This window comes from Oryza glaberrima, chromosome 10 (genome assembly GCF_000147395.1).
Source record: "Oryza glaberrima chromosome 10, OglaRS2, whole genome shotgun sequence".
NCBI classification, from domain to species: domain Eukaryota; kingdom Viridiplantae; phylum Streptophyta; class Magnoliopsida; order Poales; family Poaceae; genus Oryza; species Oryza glaberrima.
In genome coordinates this window covers 8,661,706-8,680,705 of record NC_068335.1, presented here as the reverse complement: position 1 = coordinate 8,680,705, position 19,000 = coordinate 8,661,706, and the positions used below count along the sequence as shown (strand labels likewise).

The following is a 19,000-nucleotide window of genomic DNA, read 5'->3' as shown; positions in this document are numbered from 1 at the left end:
GTCACTCTGACTGACTGCTTGCCTATAGATGTACTCCCTCACAGCCTATAGAAGTTCAAGTACAGTACACGACCATCTAAGCTGATTAGGCACTACAAGCATTTGGGCATAACTACAGAGCTTAATTTTCCAAGCTTCCTTAACAAGTCATTTGGGCATAACTACAGAGCTTAGTTTTCCAAGCTTCCTTAACAAGTCAATTGATACAACAGTCAGGGTTTCACTTATCGATATGTAAAATCTATCGGAGGGTACCGATAAACGGGATTATCGGAAATATCAGAATTTTATCAGCGATACGAAAAAAAGTTCGGACAAAATTTATTAAAATTTGGCTGAATTTGTGCATGAAATCAAGTAGATTGTATCTAGATCATTTGGTATAGAAAATAACATATATAGTATGTAAATAACCAGTACAAGTGCAAAATATCATATAGGCAGTACAAGAACACAATGTCACGCATGCATAGTCCATTAGATTGAGTTGAACATGACAGATTGTGTCAAAAGAGGGTCATATATGCCAAGAGAGGGTCGCATAGCCCATAACATCTCTAAATTGGCCCATCCTGACATAACATTCAAATGAGTCTATAGTCCCAAATATCACCAGTTTCTACCAAAATACACAACATAAGTCTGGAGTCTGAAATATTACAGGCAGTACATATGCCAAAAGAGGGTCACAGCCCCAAAACATCTCTAAATTAGCCCATACTGCAGCATACAACCATACATACAAGCATAAGAACCAATGGGCAAAATAGAGGAAAGGCATATGCTCAAATTTTGGTCCAGTACATCTATCCATAGTCCTTGGAGGCTTAGATCACTACAAATGTTGACATATGCTCAAATTCAGTCACTATATTGGATTTAAATGGTTATATAATACAGATGAGGTCAGGTTTAGCTATACCTTTTTTTTAGAAGTTTTGTCTAAAAGAACCTTGACAGAAACTTTCCTTTTCCTTGTTGATTTTGGGTGGAGTGGGGCTGGTTGCTCACCTGCAAAATAAGATGCAAGTCTTATTGGTACCCATTTAAATTTAAATGTTACATACACAATTGATTCATTATTTATCAAGCACACATGTATTACCAACAGGTGCTCCCCTAGCAGTAGGTTCACCATGATCCTCCTCACTACCAACATCAACAACAACATCGACATCATCTATGAGATGATAAAAGATGGAAAGAAAGTTCAGGATGTTGAAGCACTTATAATGAAAGCGGTTGAAACTGCAAACTTACCATTAGCTTCACCATCACTTGAACTACTATCCCCCGATTCAGCATAAGTCGGGCTACCTCGTGGAGAATCTGACACATAATCTTCTGCGTTATCTTCTTCAACATCTTCCAAACGTGCTTTTCCTTTCTTATTAGCATCACCTGTATCAAAATGAAGCTTCCTCTTAAATTGAGCCACTTCTTCATTACTCCTCTATGAGAAATCTACTTGGGCTCGACAATTCAGGTTCATTGTCATCAAATTCATCAAGAATGGGCACAGATTCACTCCTAGAGTTGCACAACCAATCCATGATTGGGTTACCTTCATCATACATAGCAACATCGATCATGATGCTAAACAGATCTCCTTCTCTTTCCTGGGCAGAATGCATACCATCAAGAAGTTGCATGTCATTTTGGAAATGCTGAATGCGCAACTTCAAGTTGTAGTGCACGTAGACCAGCTTATGGATCTTCTCGTATCCCAGCCGATTTCTCACTTTGGTATGCACCAAAGCAAACGTGCTCCAGTTCCGCTCACAGCCACTGGAGGACAGGCATTGTGAAACAAGGCGGCGTGCAAGATTTTGTAGTTCTTTGTGCTCTCCTCCATATGAATCCCACCACTCAGCTACAATATACAATGGAATGGGTACGAAACAGAGGAGCAATAAAAGAAGTACAATGATAATTGAAAATCCAGAGTCAAGGTAAAACCTGCACTCATTCGACCATTAAGTGCTGACCGCCGAGCCTCATCTCCTCCAAACAACCCTCTCTTTGTGATGAAGTTAAATTGTTCAATTGCATTAGAGGCCTCCAACGACGATCTTGCAATCTTCTTGAGGGCTAGTGTTACAGCAAATCTTGAATTGCGTTGCCTTCCCATGTTCGACGTATATAGCACTCTCGGATCAAGTGCAGCAGCTAGGAAAGCAAACAGATGCAATATGTTAAGCATGGAAATCAACATGAATAGAACAATTTTCACTTACAACTATTACCTGCAGTAATAAGAGTTTCGTTGAGAAGATAACGAAGCCTCTTGTTGACTACTTGTAGTACCCTATCATGAAGATTTTGCTTTTGACATAAATTAGCACGTATGTCACCTAAGACTGAAATCATCTTTGGAAGAAATCCAGAAATCGTTGCATTTCTTTGTTGATCAGCAAAGCGAAGTACAATATAGATTGGTTTGACAGCTGTCAACACCAATTCCATGTCCCTCCACCACCTTCTGTTTGTCAAACAATCATATGTGAACGCATGGTCCTCTTCTTCCCTCCACTCACTATTTTTCCACTCATCAGACACCATCCATTTCACAAACTGACGCTGCTTGTCCCAGAAACTTTGAAGGAAGATGAAAATAGTACCAAACCTGGTGTCAACAGTAACATATATATACGGGAAAACTTAGAAGACATTATAACTTGGTCTCGCAAGGATGGAAGTGGTGGACACGCAAAGAGCGGTGGCGTGAGGAGATGCTCGTGCGGGCTGCGTTGGGCGGGCTCGATGGGGTGCAGCGGCTAATAAAGAGGAGGGGTAGAGGGAGGCGAGATCTGGATGCGTGGGCTGAGGGGGGAGAGAGATATATATATAGAGAGAGAGAGAGAGCAGGGGAAGGAACATCGACCAGTGACTCTCTTCGGCAAGATGCGACGGTGGAAGGAGAGGGCAAATGGAAATGTTGACAGAAGAAATCCGATTGTACCTTCAATTTGAAGAGAGGAGCAGTTCGATGGCCACGATTTAGGGAGGTTGATCTCCGATGGCAGCGGTTGCAGGTGGAGTTGAGGGCTGGCGTCTGGCAGCGGTTTGGAGTGCGGTTGGAGGGCCGGTGGCACCGCACGTAGTTGAGGGCGGCGATGGGCTGGGTGTGAAGGGGCGCTGACGGATTGGAGATGCGCATGGAGACAGCGACGGCCGACGGTGAACCCGGCTCTCCGTCCCCTCACCCGACCTTGGAGACGCACATGGAGACGGCGACCCCGATTTTCCGCCCTGTCGCCCGGAGAAGCGTGTGGAGACGACGGGCTTGCATGGAGACGGCCGACGGCGACTCTGGTGCCTACGAGAGGTGGCGGTTGCGGCGGCAGGGTAGGGCGAGCGCTCGATGGCTGTGGCCTGTGGTCCTGTGGAGACGGAGCGATTGCTCTTTTTCTTTTTTCCTTTTTTTGGATCGCTATTTTCTTTTAACCGCTGCTCCTCGATGTGGGGATCGCAAATTGCAGAGGTTGATCCAACTTCTCACATAAGCCGTTGGATGAATAGATCTAAGGGTAAGAAAAGATAGGTGTTTGATGACTGGTGCTTTTTATATTAGATAGATGTGCATGGTTTTGAAGAGAATCATTTTTATTTTTCTGTTTTCAAGAGGTATAGTCTGATGGTCATTTCATAAAAATCTGCTGATATGATTTTATAAGTGAACATGATCAAATTAGTTTAAATGTACAAGCTGTTATGGAATTAAAAGAAGTAGAAGTTTCTTGGAATGTACATGCTATTAAGAAAATTTAGGGTGAACTAAATCCTTATTCAATCTGTTCCCACTGTATCTAAAATTATTTTTCAACTGTTCATATACACCGTCTGTTTTGTTTAGAGCGGCAACTCACTTTATGCAGTTTATCTGGAATTCAAACCCATCTAATCTACTGATCTGATCCGTGTAATATACAAGAGAGCAGATGTGTGCTATCAAACTTAATTTGACGTGTTCTGTACAATGTGCTATGTTATTCTCTTCGAGATGAAGGTCTTGCTGCAGTGCTTCAGGTACTCGCAAACTGGTAGTCCAAATATTTCTACGTATAGATCATCCTTATGATGCTTGGATTACTCAAATGAAAAGCATAGGCCACCACAGGGTCCTAACCAATATTGTTTCATATTCGATTGTTAGGAACAATCTGTTCCTCAAATCTAAAAGTTTGCTTGCACCTATTAAGAACATTCGCTCTATTTCTAGCAACAAATGATTAATTTTCCATATGTCCTGTTTGTAGATGTATGCACACTGTATGTAGTCTGCCATTTATATTATGAATTCTCATGTCATTAAATTAATCCTTATGGCAACTTTTTCCCCTGATAAGTAAACATCTATATATGGCTAATAAACCTGCCGCTTGTTACTTCATCCAAATGCATTTGTCCCAAAGATCTGTACATGATTATGTCGATAAACAAAAGAATATGGCCGGTGAGGTTGTTTATTTTATCATAAACAAAAATTGTTGAATAAAACATGCAATAGAGAATAACATGCTTTCTTTACATTTCCAGAATTTACTAATTTAGATCTTTTGGAATTAACAATTATTAAACTGTAGTTGTCCCCATCTTGAACACTTAATGAGTATTTTATCATTTATTCTAAAATTAAAAATTCATATTGGCAAGTTCCAATTGATGTACAATCTATTTTAATCTAGGCTACTATAACACAGTGCTTTTAGCATACAATTGAAATTTTACATTAGGTAATAATAAGCTCGTGCAACGCACAGGTTGGCGACTAGTTAGAGATAATCTTTATACTAACTTGCAGTTGTAGAGGTACCCTAATAGCTAAAGGACTTTTCCGCACATCTTTTGTTCTTTCCACTTCTTGAAGTGTGCCAAATAACTTGACAATGACGTTATGCACATACAGCTAAATGGAAGCATCATGATTTTGGTCTACAAGAATGTTGGTGATCTTCAGATTATTCGCAAATAGGCCAGGTATGATCCCTCCATGCAAGAACTGAATTCCCTTGGCAACACCAATAGCTATCGATATTCTTTGCACCCAGGTGAGCTTTCTCCCTTCTGTTCCTTCTGAAAATGAAACTATCAACAAGTTTAGTGACCTTTAGCTAACCCGTAACTGATTATCGGAGACCAATTTCAGGAGAAGATGGTAAACTTACATGAAATTCTGCCTCTCAGGTGCTAACAAAGCAATAAAATCAAATAATTAAGAAAAAACAATTGATATGAAGCTTGAAAATGACATTTGTTAACTTTATTGCAGATTATGTTCCTCTTAGCTCTCTTTCTTTTGTGACATATATTGCACTCATGAGCCTTGAGTTTATTTGGGAAGTTGGCATACACTTTCATGTCATTTTTATCCGCTTGGCAGAAATTGACTTCTATGGCTTTGTCATCTCAAATGCTTGTTTTTCCACGGACTGATGCTTTGTAGTATAGTCTATAGACTAGTATTGTTTTCTGAATTCAGATTTGATTACAGGATGGAAGGACTGCTTTGGACTTATGCTTATGTTTTGGAAGAGATTTCATGTCTTACGATTTGGCAAAGCTTGTTTAACCGACTCAGGGGATAAGAGGGCTGTTGACACAGGAAAGTTGTGTGATGCACAATTAACAGGTGTCGATTTAAATTTAAATTTATGTTCTGCAAACTGGGGCTTAATTCCTAAATTTTGTTGTCTCACAGATGCCTAGGAGGACTATATTGAGGTTGTTGCTGAGTATGGTTGGCTGAGTTGGACGGCTTAATTCCTAAATTTTGTTGTCTCACAGATGCCTAGGAGGACTATATTGAGGTTGTTGCTGAGTATGGTTGGCTGAGTTGGACATTGATTTTTTTGCTGAGTTATTTGTGGTGGACCTAGTGTGGATTTAATTAATCTAGTTTGCTGTTGTGGCTGCATTTGTTAAGTTAACCTAGGAGGCTAGGACCTTATTTTGATATCTAGGATATGGTGGAATTGAACATAGTTTGCAATTGTAGCTTGATTTGGTGAAGATGTACTAAACTTGTTATTTTGCTATGGTCTGTACTGATGTGAGATTTTATGTGAATGGGCTTCGATTGTATGTGACCGGGCTTTTCCTGTATGTGTTTGGGATGATAAATGGACTTGTGCTATATTGAATGATAATTGGGCTTTTATATAGTATGATATATGGGTTGTTATACCTTGAGCTTATATGGGCTTTTGAAATGGGCTTTTGTAATGGGCTGAAATGAGCTTATATGCTTAGCCCATAAACAGATTGCTCCATACGTGGACCTTAACAGCCCATAAGAAATTTTATGACGATTAACATGCCATATCAGCTCCATGTGGCATTGTACTACAATTTTATGACGTTTGTTGTCCTATGTGGCAGCTGCATAGTCATCCAGGCTTAGTGATTTGTGACGTTTTTTAGGCTAGATAATGACGAATATGAGTGTCACAAACTTATGACGACAGAAAGATCGTCAGCAGATTAATGACCAAAAAAATAAGGTTTCATCATAGAACACCATTAGAAACGCGTGATAGGTGACGAATGAATTTTCGTCACGCGAGCGTCACAGATTACGAAACGTGACGAAATTTTATGTGTTTGTGACGTAAATGAAGCGTGCCGCTGTTGATGTGTGCCACACCACCTAACCCCACTATTGTTGCTTTGAGAGAGAGAGGAGAGGTGAGGAGTTTGTGAGTGTGTGAGAGAGAGAGAGAGGAGAGGTGAGGAGTTTGTGAGTCAGAGAGAAAAAGAGAGAGAGGAGTTGAGGAGATAAGGATGAGGAGTAAGAGAAGACTTAGCTTTTCAAAATACTGAGAGGGAGGAGAGGTGGTTGGTCGGCCATATAGGCAGGCCTCTTAATTAATAAGCCCGCCTGTAAAAATAAACCTATGAGGTGTCGGTTCTAAAATTGGTATCCATGTAATTGGATATTGGTGCCACTAAATTGGTTCTGGCTGGGAAACCGGCACCAAAGGGTTTCTCCAGTAGTGTCACTAGTTCCTAATTTACTTGTTATCCAGTCGACTTCATGCATGCATGTAGGAATAATTTCACAAAAAAATCCGTTTGTATTTGTAATGCCCACAAAATAATTCAAATTTTCATACAAAATCGAGTCTTCTTGCTATGGAACTCCAAGAAATTGTGCATGAACCAAATATTTTGAGATTCTGTCACACAAATATAGATGATATTCAGTCAAACACATTTGTGTAATTTTGTGTCGAACATGCACAATATATCCAATGCTGAAATAAATACTACTTCCAAAATTTAATATATATGACGTTGGTAACTACATAAAAAAAGGGAGTATATATGCATTTGTACCATACACATTTACACATATTACTTTTAGAGCATATAGCACGTACATTAGATGGTTTTAACAATCATAGGTTGCAAAGCAAACTTCAGGTCCATAAAAATGAAGTATGAAATATCATTATTCATTGGATCAATAGTAACGTAAAACCTGCGTTAAACCATATTCTATGACATTGGCCTTGTCATAAGCTCGACAACTGCGTTCAAATTTCTGGTGGACTCACCCTCTTCGCTCATGTTTGTTTCTGCAAACTCCTTCAACCTTTGCACCCTTTCCTTGATACCCTCATCTAGTAGTAGCTCTTTCAACCTCTCTACCATTATCTCCTTGGTCACGATCCCCTCACCATAGGTTTGCACCATCTTTAGCCCAATCCGCCAAATATCACAAATGTATATTTGATTTGTGAACTGATCGGTGAAATATGGCCAACATAGCATGGGCACTCCATTACGAATGCTCTCTACCGTTGAGTTCCACCCGCAATGCGTTACAAAGCACCCAACTGCAGGGTGCGCTAGCACCTGTTCCTGTGGAGCCCACTCCACCACTATACCCTTTCCTTGTCCCGTGGTGGCGTCCAAGAATGAGGTAGGGAGGTTACCAGCAAGTCCAGGCCTAACTACCCATAGAAATGGATGACCAGAAGCCTCTAGCCCTAGTGCAAGTTCCTTTAGTTGTCCTGGGCTCATGATAGTAAGACTGCCAAATGCCACATATACAACAGAACCATAGGGTTGTTCATCAAGGAAAGAGAGGCATGTGTCATCATTGGTTTGCCAAAAGTGCCCAACCACTTCTACCTGATGAGCAAAACGCTGCCCGGTACGAAGTGGTCCAATAGGGAGGATGGTGGCTGGGGATTTTAGAGTAAAGATGGCTGGCTCCAACTCCACGAATGAGTTGCAGAGGAGAATGTCTGCTTTGGCCGCAGCAGCCCGTGCGGAGGAGGTAAGGTAATGGAACACCATACGTTCTGCATCACGGTTGCCCATGAAGTTCCATGCAAGGAAGGTCGCGTCCATGGGTGGCGTGAACTCGGAGAGACGGAATGAGTTGTTCTCTAATTTGAGTGGTGCACCTGCGACATAATGAACAAAATCATATCAGTTTCAGGCATTATCCGAAAAAATCTGAGCTATAAATTTTCATGAAATTACTCAAATTTGAACACAAAAGTTGCTTTGTTTTGACGCTCAATCCGATCTATTTATTGTTATATAAAAATTAAAAGTTTTAAGTAATTGAGTTTCTATAAACAAGATAATCAATTTATTATTTCATTGTTGTTCTTGTAACACTCTGATCCAGACCAAATAAGTGCAGATCAAGGAAACCATAAGGTTAGAATTACTATAATTTAAATTGATATGGTCACATACAAAAATAATGCGGACCGCGTGAGCTCCCGATATGGAACAATTAGTTATGGCCGAAGGGGGTAACAGAATGTGTGCGGGTAAATTAGATTTTCTGCTACTTCTAGTGTAACGCTTGCATAATGGATAACTTTGTTACGCTTTTGGAGGGGTGTTAAAAGTAGTCTTTGTTACACCAGTCTGTTAGTCCAACAATTGGTTAGTATGTAGCTATGTACAATTAATACAAATAATGAGAAATAAAAAATAACAGAAAAGATTGATAGTAATAACTAGGACATACATGGAAATTTCAAACAGATAAAGAATACTTGAAAAACAATTACTCCCTCTGTTTCAGGTTATAAAATGTTTTGACTTTGCTCAAATTTAAATTGCTTCAAGTTTGACTAAGTTTATAGACAAATATAGTTATATTTACATTACCAAATTAGTTTTATTAAATTAATAATTAAATATATTTTATAATAAATTTATCTTGGGTTGAAAATATTACTTTTTTTTCTATAAACTTGGTCAAACTTGAAGCAGTTTGACTTTAACCAAAATCATAACATATTATAACTTGAAATGGAGGGAGTACTTTATAAAAAGCAGGGGTCACTGTGCATGCACCTATATATTACTTATGTGTCAGGACATGATATAAGTATTAGTTTTATTTCACCTGAGGAAATAAGAGTTATTAATGTTACTAATTTAATTAATTTACTACGACATCCTTTTTCATTTTTTTTTTGAATGAAGTACTACCAACATCCTTTTTCATATTGTGGAGCCTCGTTAAGAAAGAAATTTTAAAGTCTAATTTAGGTTACTATACTCTCTATTAAGTCTATTTTCGGTATGAATTCGAAACTCTGTTGTTTTACCACCGGTATAAAACAGTGGTTTGCCTTTTCCGGTAGCGGAAACATCTACTTTTGTGTTTTGTTAACATAGATGCTACAGCTAGCTAGATCTAATATTTTCTTCAGTTGGATACTTTTAGCACGAGAAATCTATATGTCTATCTGTGATTACATTAATAACATTTGAAAAAATTATATCTTTTATTATCGTGATAATATAAAATTTTATATAATATAATGCAACTAACAAATTCCAAATCCAACGTGAAATTACAATCCAAATCTATGTCAAAAATGACCTTTAAAAATTATGATAGTTTCATGCATGGTAGTGAAGAAGATAGTCATGTCAACAAAAATCACAGTACATTAAGTTTTAACACATCATCATTTATTTATGATATTTTAAAGACTGAGTTGAGAAATAATGGGTTTTAAATTCAAGGTAAAAATAGTTTCAAGGATAAAAAGGATATACCGTAGAAGGATATTTTTATCCTTTTTAAAACCTATTTTACAAAATATATACCTTAAAAAACTTATTCTAGAAATAGACCATTTTCACGACAGCAACGTTATTGGCGTCTTGGTCCAACATGATGACACCAATAACATTTGCGCCGCCCCCTGCCCCCTTGAAGCTAAGTCACTAATATGAAGGGACTCGGCGGCAATAACAGTAGCATATATAGGACCTATTCTATACTATTAAAAAGTAGTGGCCGTGATGAGTAGGGAATCTACCACCTCACCACCAACTCCCTACCCTTTTGGAGTGAACAAAGGACATGTGGGGCCAAAGGGCCCACATGTCGACCACCTAACACCATCTCTATTTTTTGTGGGAAGGAAAAATGATATTATGAGGCCATAGGACCCATATGTTAGTACTCCCTCCATTTCACAATGTAGGTTATTCTAGCATTTTTCACATTCATATTCATATTGATGTTAATGAATCTAGACATATATATCTATCTAGATTCATTAACATTAATATGAATATGGGAAATGTTAGAATAACTTACATTGTGAAATAGAGGAAGTAGCAAAATATGTAGAATTTAAGAGATGACGTACACAGAACATAATAATAATAGCATGTTAATGATCATTTTCATCAATTAAAACCTCGTTGCGATGCATGGGCAATATGCTAGTTTTGTAAAAAGTAAAAAATAAAAAATAAAAAAATGACTTATTTGTAATATAAAAATATTTAGAAATAGATCCTCGGCGCAACTGTCATTGGTATAAGGATCTATTTGTAAGAAAAGATATTTACATTTTAGTTCTTCTTTAGAATTTGTTTTTGCAAATAGGTCCTCAGTGATAGTGTCATTGGTGCATAGCCCATTCATATCAGCCACTTAGTTTTCGGGTGAGGGAAGGGGACAAAGGGGATGACACTAATAGCATTGGTACTATCTTATTGGATCATGGTGCCAATAATACTGGTGCAGCGAAAATGGTCCATTTCTAAAATAAGTTTCTTTAAGAACCTATTTAAAAAAATAAAAATTTAAAATATCTAAAATATAAAAAAATCCAGTAGACTTTAGCCTAAAAGTAAAACCCTAATGCTTTATTTTACTACCTATAAGCCCTAATCAGTTGAGCTAAAAAGAATAAGATAAAGCCAATATTTGAACTTGGAACTTTAACACTTAAATTTTGAGATATAATGTATATATAAGTTTTACATAGTATTAATTATTATTTTTGTCCAAAAAGCCGTTATGGTTTTTGTAAGTGGGCACCAGATGAGAGTCATGGGACCCTATATTATGGCATGTACAATGGTGTCTAATAACGGGCTCTCTTTATTGTCATGCAAGTAAATTTGGTGACGTGGAAGAAAGAGAGGGAATGAATGTGAAACATCGTTGCTATGCATGACAATGGCTCAGAGTCGACTCTTAGCATTTATTAACGAAAAATTTGTTGCATGAGGGTGGAGAAAAGAAAAGAAGTATAATAAAAAATATTTAGTACATTAATGGTTTAGAAATCTTATTATCTCTACAATACTATTGTAAGAGGATGAGACATTAGTTAGTATGGAAAGCTTATATTAGAGCAGGTACAATAGCTGGCTATTAGTTACCTATAAATATATTTTAATGAGATAAACGATACTCTCTCCATTCCAAATTGATCTACATATTTCATAGGTACACCAAGACCAAGAAAAGCTAATAACTCTCTCATACTATATTTACTTTAGCAACAAACTCGATGCATGCACCATCCCCACTATTTCCTAGCCAATAGCAAATCAAGATATTGCATGTGGTTATAAATACTTGTATGCATGCTTGCATGCATCAATGTCCATTCACTCCAATGCACAAATAACGAATAGACTTAATGAATGAATACAAATATGTAGATCATTTAGAAATAACCTCAATAAAACTATATGTAGATCAATTTGGAATGGAGGGAGTAAGAGAGAAGAGCAGCAGGCTACAGATGCAGCACGGACTCCAAAACACAGTCACACTGTGTGTATGATATGTAGGACCATATATTAATAGTATAGTAAGCAAATATTGTATGAATTGGCTATTAGATTAGCTATAGATGAATTGGAGCTAGTAGTGGGCTGTAACATTAGACTTGCCCTTAGACTCTACCTTTGTTCACGCCCATAATTCAGATCCGGTACAAGAGGATAAAAAGGGCATGTGCTGTCGGCTACGCACAGTTAATCCAATAATTTCGGGAGAACAGAAATGTATTTTTTTTAGATAATATTCCCTCCGTCCCACAGTATAAGGGATTTTGAGTTTTTGCTTGCAACATTTGACCACTCGTCTTATTCAAATTTTTTTTTTCAAATATAAAAAACGAAAAGTTGTGCTTAAAGTACTATAGATAATAAAGTAAGTCATAAATAAAATAAATAATAATTTCAAAAAAATTTGAATAAGACGAGTGGTCAAATGTTGCAGGCAAAAACTCAAAATCACTTATATTCGGAAATGTATATAATAATGTATTATTAATAGCTGAATTAATAGATAAGACAAGTGAGCTGGCCGCTTATCAATTATCATACCGTCGTCATCAATGACGCCATCGCGTATCAGCTTCTGCGCTCCGAGTAGCACGGCGAGCACCGCCGCCGACGCTGCCCAGAGCGCGGCGCCCGGGAGGCCCCTCCGCTTCACGGCATCGAGCGCCCACGACATGCCGACATCGACCACCACGCACGTCACCTTGCCCAGCTGCCCCTCGCCGCCGGCGCCATCAAGAATCGGCTCCAGCTGAGGCGGGATGGCCTCCTCCATGACGGCGTTGAGGCGGACTAGGTTGTCCCGGTCGTCGCCGTCGCCCATCCCGTCCGCCACCGCCACGAGCCGCAGGCGCCGTGCCCGGCTCCCCGGTGCTTGCACGCCGCCTGCGCCAGCGGCGGCGGCCACGACGCGGCGGTGGTTGTGCTCGGTGTTGACGAAGGTGACGGCGAAGCCACGGTCGATGAGGCAGTACGCGAGCTCCATGAGCGGGATGACATGGCCCTGCGCCGGGTACGGGAGGATGAGCGCGTGCGCGCGCGGCGCGGCATCGTGGTCTGCTGCTGCTGCGGCGGCGGCGGCCATCTCTTGCGTGGTGGAGTCGAGCAGCGAGTGTGGACTCTTCCTGAGGTATAATTAATAAAGTAGCGGCCACCGCCCAGCTCGGTAGGGGCGGCATCACTGTGGACGGGTCAACGCCGACATGGGCGAGTCATGGGCGGCTGCTATGCTGGAAAATTGGAGATTGGAGTAAACTATTGCTGATTTATTAGTACGTATTAAAAATGGGATTTGCTAAATAAGTTGATTGTAATCCATTCCGTCCATACTAAAATAAAAGGAAAATACCGAAATACTCACTTTATCAAATCCTTATTGATTGTTTGTAATTTATCTAGTTTCAATATATATTGGCATATACTTTCACAAACTCGGATCTAATGATGTCTAAAAATTATATTATCTTGAAACAAACGATAATTAATAAAAAAATGGTTTTATTTTAGGATGGAGGAAATAGTATCTTCAAAGCACGGTACTGGAAAAAGATCACCAGGCGCTGATTGTTGGAGAGTTGAAAAGGAAGTAACATAATCACCACTAGTTTGTTAATTCTTCTTTTAAAACAAATTTAGATGCAGTCTCTTTAACTCTTTGTATTCATCAGAGACTTCCATTTTTTTAGTTGTTGAAGTCAATAAGTACAATTTTGACTAATTTTTTTATAAATACGAAAAGTTTACACAAATTTGGTATTTTGAAAGCATTTATGTCCTGGCTATATAATTTTATATGCGAGACCTATATTTTAAACAACAACTATAGAATAATTAACTTGTACTCCTGTTTATTTTTAATTGACACTCCCAGTTCAATATGAAACCTTCCTTTTTTTTGTTTTTTGAAACAAACCGCACGAGACGGGGCGAGTTTCATGTATTGATAAAGCAGGAAAAAAAATACAAGTTATAGTCCTGAAAGACTATAGCCCAGAAAGGAAAAAAAAACCAACACACCACGCGTCTACAACCACAAACGCTGCAAAAGCAAAACAGGAAATCTTCGAGACGATGCCTCCAAGAAGGAAACGACACCAAGGATGCCGCTGTCGCCCGTCCCGAGAGCCAGGACAAGGTTTTCACCTGAAGAATGGGAGAGACAAGAGTTACAGCAACACCCCAAGGAGAGAGCGGCGCCCGCAGACGTCGTTATTGCCGGCCCGAAGGCTGGGTTTTCTCCCAAATTTCGTCTCATCCCAAAAAAAACTCTTGCACGCTCTGCCGCCGCCACAGTCAAAAGCCTTCGACGCGCAGCCACCGCGTCGGCGCCACGCCGCCGGCGAACCGTCAAGGAGGAGCTCGACCCCCTACATGCTCCAACGCCATCCACGCAGTTGGGTTGGATGGGGAAAGGGTGAGAGAGAAGAATGGATCCCCTCTCCCCCACACTAGCCTGACCGACGTGGCCATCTTTGTCGGCAAAGGCACCGTCGTAGGAGGACGAAGTCTGGGTTGGAGCCCGTCGGAGAACCGCTGCTCCTCCTTGACAATGCAATACGTCGACTCCGCCGCGATCCCGTTGCCCGCGTCATCCTCGGGCTAGAAGACCGCTTTGCCGTCTTCTAGCCACCCTCCGCGCCATGCCGATGACACCCTCCGTCACAGTGCTCCACAATGGTGCACCGAGACGTCCACCGTAGCACGGCGCTCTCGCCCTAGATCCGGTGGAGGGGACCGGATCTTGCAGAGAGAGAGGCCAGACGCACAACACACAAGCCAAGCCACCGCCAGGGAGGACGCCGACGCCGCGAAGGCGCCGTCACCGCTGCAAAGCACTGGCGCGGCCTGGCAAGCGTGTTGAAGCTCTGATCAGCCACCCTAGCTTGGGCTCCGCCGCCGCCGCCGCCATCACCAACCGCCGCCACCATCACCACTCGAAAGCACCGCCGCCACCGCTCATCCCCGCCGCCAGCTGCCTCCCCGCCACCTCCGCCGTCGACGCCAATGCCGCCGCTGCGCGGCCCTCCGCGTGGGCCACACGCCGTCGCCGCCTCCTTCGCGCGGCCCTCGCGCCGCCGCGTATCCCAGCCCAGATCCGGCCGAGGGGCCGGATCCAGGCTCGCCGGCGCTCCTCCGTCGCCGCCCTACCTCCGACCACCGTCGTCGCACCTCCAGCCGTCGCCGCTAGCACGACCGCTCAGCCCCGCCGCCGCCGAGTGCCTCCCCGCCAGATCCGTCCGGGGGGCACGGATCTGGGCAATTTCCGCCGTCCCGGGCAGTCCCCCTCTACCCTGAGCATGGCGCGAAGATGAAGCCCCGCCGCCGCCGTCCTTGCACCGCGCGGCTTTGCCGGCAGCCGCTCGGGTGGCGGCGAGGCGGAGTAGGGAGGAGGGGGGGGTCGCGCTCCGGTGGGGGCGTCGCCTCCCGTGTCGCCCAAGGGGAGGGGCGGCGCGAGAGAAAAAATCTAGATTTTTTATGAGATAAGTATAAATTTGCCACAAGTTTAAATCGTTATTGCAAAACTAACATTACAAAATTATGAAAATGCAAATAGAAATGTCATTCTAATGTTATCCTTGCAAAATTTCAAAAAAAAAGTGCCAAATTTGTAAATACCCCTTCCCTTATATGACGTTACCAGTTCAACACTCACGTCGCATTGTCTAATTTTCATCTTTGCCCTCCATCTCACCACCGCTGCGGTGTGGCCTCATCGTCCTCGCGACCAGACTCACTGCTGCCTCCTCCTCTCCTCCTCCGACGCGTCGCTGCCGCTCATGCCTTCCGTGCACCGCCGTCGTACCCCAATCCGATGGCCTCAACCCTGTGACTACAGATTCAGAACCTACCACGATTGGTGGGGTGAGCAAGAGTGGGGCCCGAAGTGGCGGCAGGCCACGTAGGCAGCAAGCAGCGGGCTGGAAGCACCCATGCGGCACTTGCATCATGCTAGGGGAGAGGCCGCAAGGCAGGAAGTGAGCCAGGCGGTGGGGCCATTATTGCCACCGCCATTGTTGTTCTTGCCGCTCAGCTGGACAGGGGACACCAAGAAGAGGAGACGGCAGACAATATCAGCCCTGACGCCCTGTTTAGATTTCAAATATTCTCTTCAAACTTTCAATTTTTCTATCACATCAAATTTTCTACACACATAAACTACTTTCCTACACATACAAACTTTGAACTTTTTCGTCACATGTTCTAATTTCTTCGAACTTTTAATTTTATCGTGAAACTAAACACAACCGATGTCGTTCTGGCCGTTCGGCTGGAGACCAAGCAGGGTTTCTCCTCTTCCATCTGCTTGTACGTTTGCTGCTGCAAGCTGATGGAGTACTGCATATCCAATTCAAGAATTTAGAAGAAGTGAGCAGAATTTATACAGATTTGATTTTTTTAATAGAAAGATGAAGTAGAATATTCCAAAACTCTTGGTTTGAACTAAGCCATCATGCATGTAGAAACCTGAGCCATTCGAACCACATGTAAATTGTATTTTCTTTTCTTCTCTCCTTCGGACCTTCCGTGTTACTTTTGTTCAGCTACCCTCTACTGCAACTATTTCAGTTATTCAGACATAACATAAGGCCCCGTTCTTTTCTCCAACAAAAGTTGGATTAAATTTTGGATATTCATGCCACGCTTTTCAAACTGCTGAACGGTGCATTTCATGCGAAAACTTTATATATGAAAGCTGTTCTAAAATATCAAATTAATCTATTTTTCAAGTTTGGAATAATTAAAACTTAATTAATCACACGTTATTACAACCTCTTTTTGCGTATAACATTTAATCTTCATCTTCATTTTCAGGACTTTCAAACACCACCTAACTAGTTTAAGAGGTCGCCATTACTCAGGCCCAATTTAGATCTCACCCTAAAAATTTTCACCCTGTCCCGTCGAACGTTTGAACACATATATGAAGTATTAAATATAGGCTAAAAAATAACTAATTACACAGATTATGACTAATTTGTGAGACGGATCTTTTAAACTTAATTGCTCTATGATTTGACAATATAGTACTACAGTAAACATTTGCTAATGACAAATTAATTAGCCTTAATAAATTCGTCACGCAGTTTACTGATGAATTCTATAATTAATTTTTTTATTAGTGCCCAAACACCCCATGCGACACCCTATTTAATACCCAATGTGACACGTCGAAACTTTACACTTCTGGATCAAACACCCCCTCACATCTCCCAACTCTCATATTTATAGCCCTCAACTGCATGGTGACAACAACCCAAGGTTATTCACATATCGGATAGTAAGTTCATAACTAATTTGCACACTCTAGTAGCATGATCATATGTCTTAGTGTTCATAGTACATGAGAAATCAGTCAGTCCAACGAGTTCAATGAGAAATTAATTAGCAGAAGTTAGCTTGGGTAGCTCAACTTACTTGAAAAGTTGTTCAAAGCTTTTTCTGCTTGTTTTCAGAAAAAAGCTTGAAGTATGATCGTTTCGATGATTACAGAGTGTGTAAAGTTTGGATGATTGCTACACGCGTCAACTTCTAGTCAATTGGGCTTCGGGCACTCTGTAGTTATGAAAAGTTATCATTGTGTAGAAGAAATTAGCCATGTGAGCATGCCAATTTGAGTGTTTCTGTGGTTCTAACTTTTTTTGGTAGAAATTATTGAGTAGTGCCAGTAGAATCATGTGGACATGACAAATTTGTACTCTGTTTGTATGACAAATTGGAATTGTGCCTGTAATGTATGAATAATGTCAATAGGAAGAAATTACATATCTCGCGAAATTTCCTCCTCCACTTGGTGCAATGATGCGAACACACTCGCGAGGGTGGCCCGATCTTCATGGCAGTAGGTTCAAGGCAAAAGAGCGCCGGCGTAATCCGAACAAAAGAGGGTAACTAGCGTGAGCAGCAAGAGGATAACTACCAGATGCGACCAAGTGGTGAGGGTGAGAACGATCCGAAGCCTCATGAATTCCGACCCGTTGTTGATATTTCTTAACGACACTATTAGAAATATAATTTCCAGCAATGGCGCAGAAATACTTCTGGTATATTATGGTTATAGAGTTCATCCGCAAGCGCACGGATATACCATTGTAGCATTTTACCCGAGAGTATTCCAAGGATATCGTATTTGTTTAATCCCGTGGAAAGATTATAATAGAGAGAATCGTACTAATAATTTATATATTATTTGTATCAACCAAAGTCTAAGCAGGGGTTAATATAATTCATGGGGTAGAGTGACACTAAGCAGAAGCATTCATACTCTTACTCATAATTATCTAAGCTAAGTGGCAAGAATATAGAAAGATTCTAGTATACATATATATTATACATACATCTGTCACGAACTCGCCGAGATTTCGCGGCGGAACGCCAGCTTAATTGGAAATTGGAAAAGAAATTGGGGTTTCGGATGAACAAGAGGAAGAACAGGTTGGGGAATGAGACAATTCACATGAGGAGTAGTTGATTTTGATTTCTCTTTCTCGATACCGTCTCCCTGACGGATGGGTCCTCCTTTAAAGGTTACAACCACTCACGCGACGTGACCACCGAACCTGCACGGCACGTCTGCAAACTCACTCACACTCACACGGCCCAACCGGCCCAATACTCAAAACACCACACAACACCAGAGATACATAACATTCTCCACCCCTTAAAGATTGGCTTGTCCCCAAGCCAATGCTGCGGGAAATCTTTCTTTCAATTGCCGTAAATTCTCCCATGTAGCCAACTCATCAGGGAGTCCAGACCAACGAATCAGCCCATACGGTACAGCAGATTTGCCTCGCTTGATCAATTGTCGACGAAGAACCGCGACAGGAGTAAGCTCTACATTGTCAATGAAGCAATGCTGAGGAATGTCAGAACTCACCTGAATGTCTGGTTTGGCTGCCTTCTTCAGAAGAGA

The 19,000-nt window shown here is 41.3% G+C and overlaps 2 protein-coding genes across 2 annotated transcripts; both read right to left on the bottom strand.

The window, feature by feature from the left end:
- Positions 1-942: 942 nt before the first annotated feature.
- On the bottom strand, positions 943-3,292 carry LOC127785801 (uncharacterized). The gene is given in 7 exon segments (XM_052313190.1): positions 943-1,011; positions 1,110-1,180; positions 1,261-1,418; positions 1,420-1,873; positions 1,960-2,169; positions 2,247-2,626; positions 3,207-3,292. Coding segments are annotated over 7 exon segments (1,428 nt in total).
- Positions 3,293-7,254: 3,962 nt separating this feature from the next.
- LOC127785774 (UDP-glycosyltransferase 83A1-like) lies at positions 7,255-13,208 on the bottom strand. Its single transcript, XM_052313168.1, has 2 exons — positions 12,631-13,208; positions 7,255-8,417 (listed from the first exon to the last, which is right to left on the bottom strand). The coding sequence occupies exons 1-2, from the start codon at positions 13,169-13,171 to the stop codon at positions 7,501-7,503; spliced, it is 1,458 nt and encodes a 485-aa protein (XP_052169128.1). The 5' UTR covers positions 13,172-13,208; the 3' UTR covers positions 7,255-7,500.
- Positions 13,209-19,000: the final 5,792 nt, after the last annotated feature.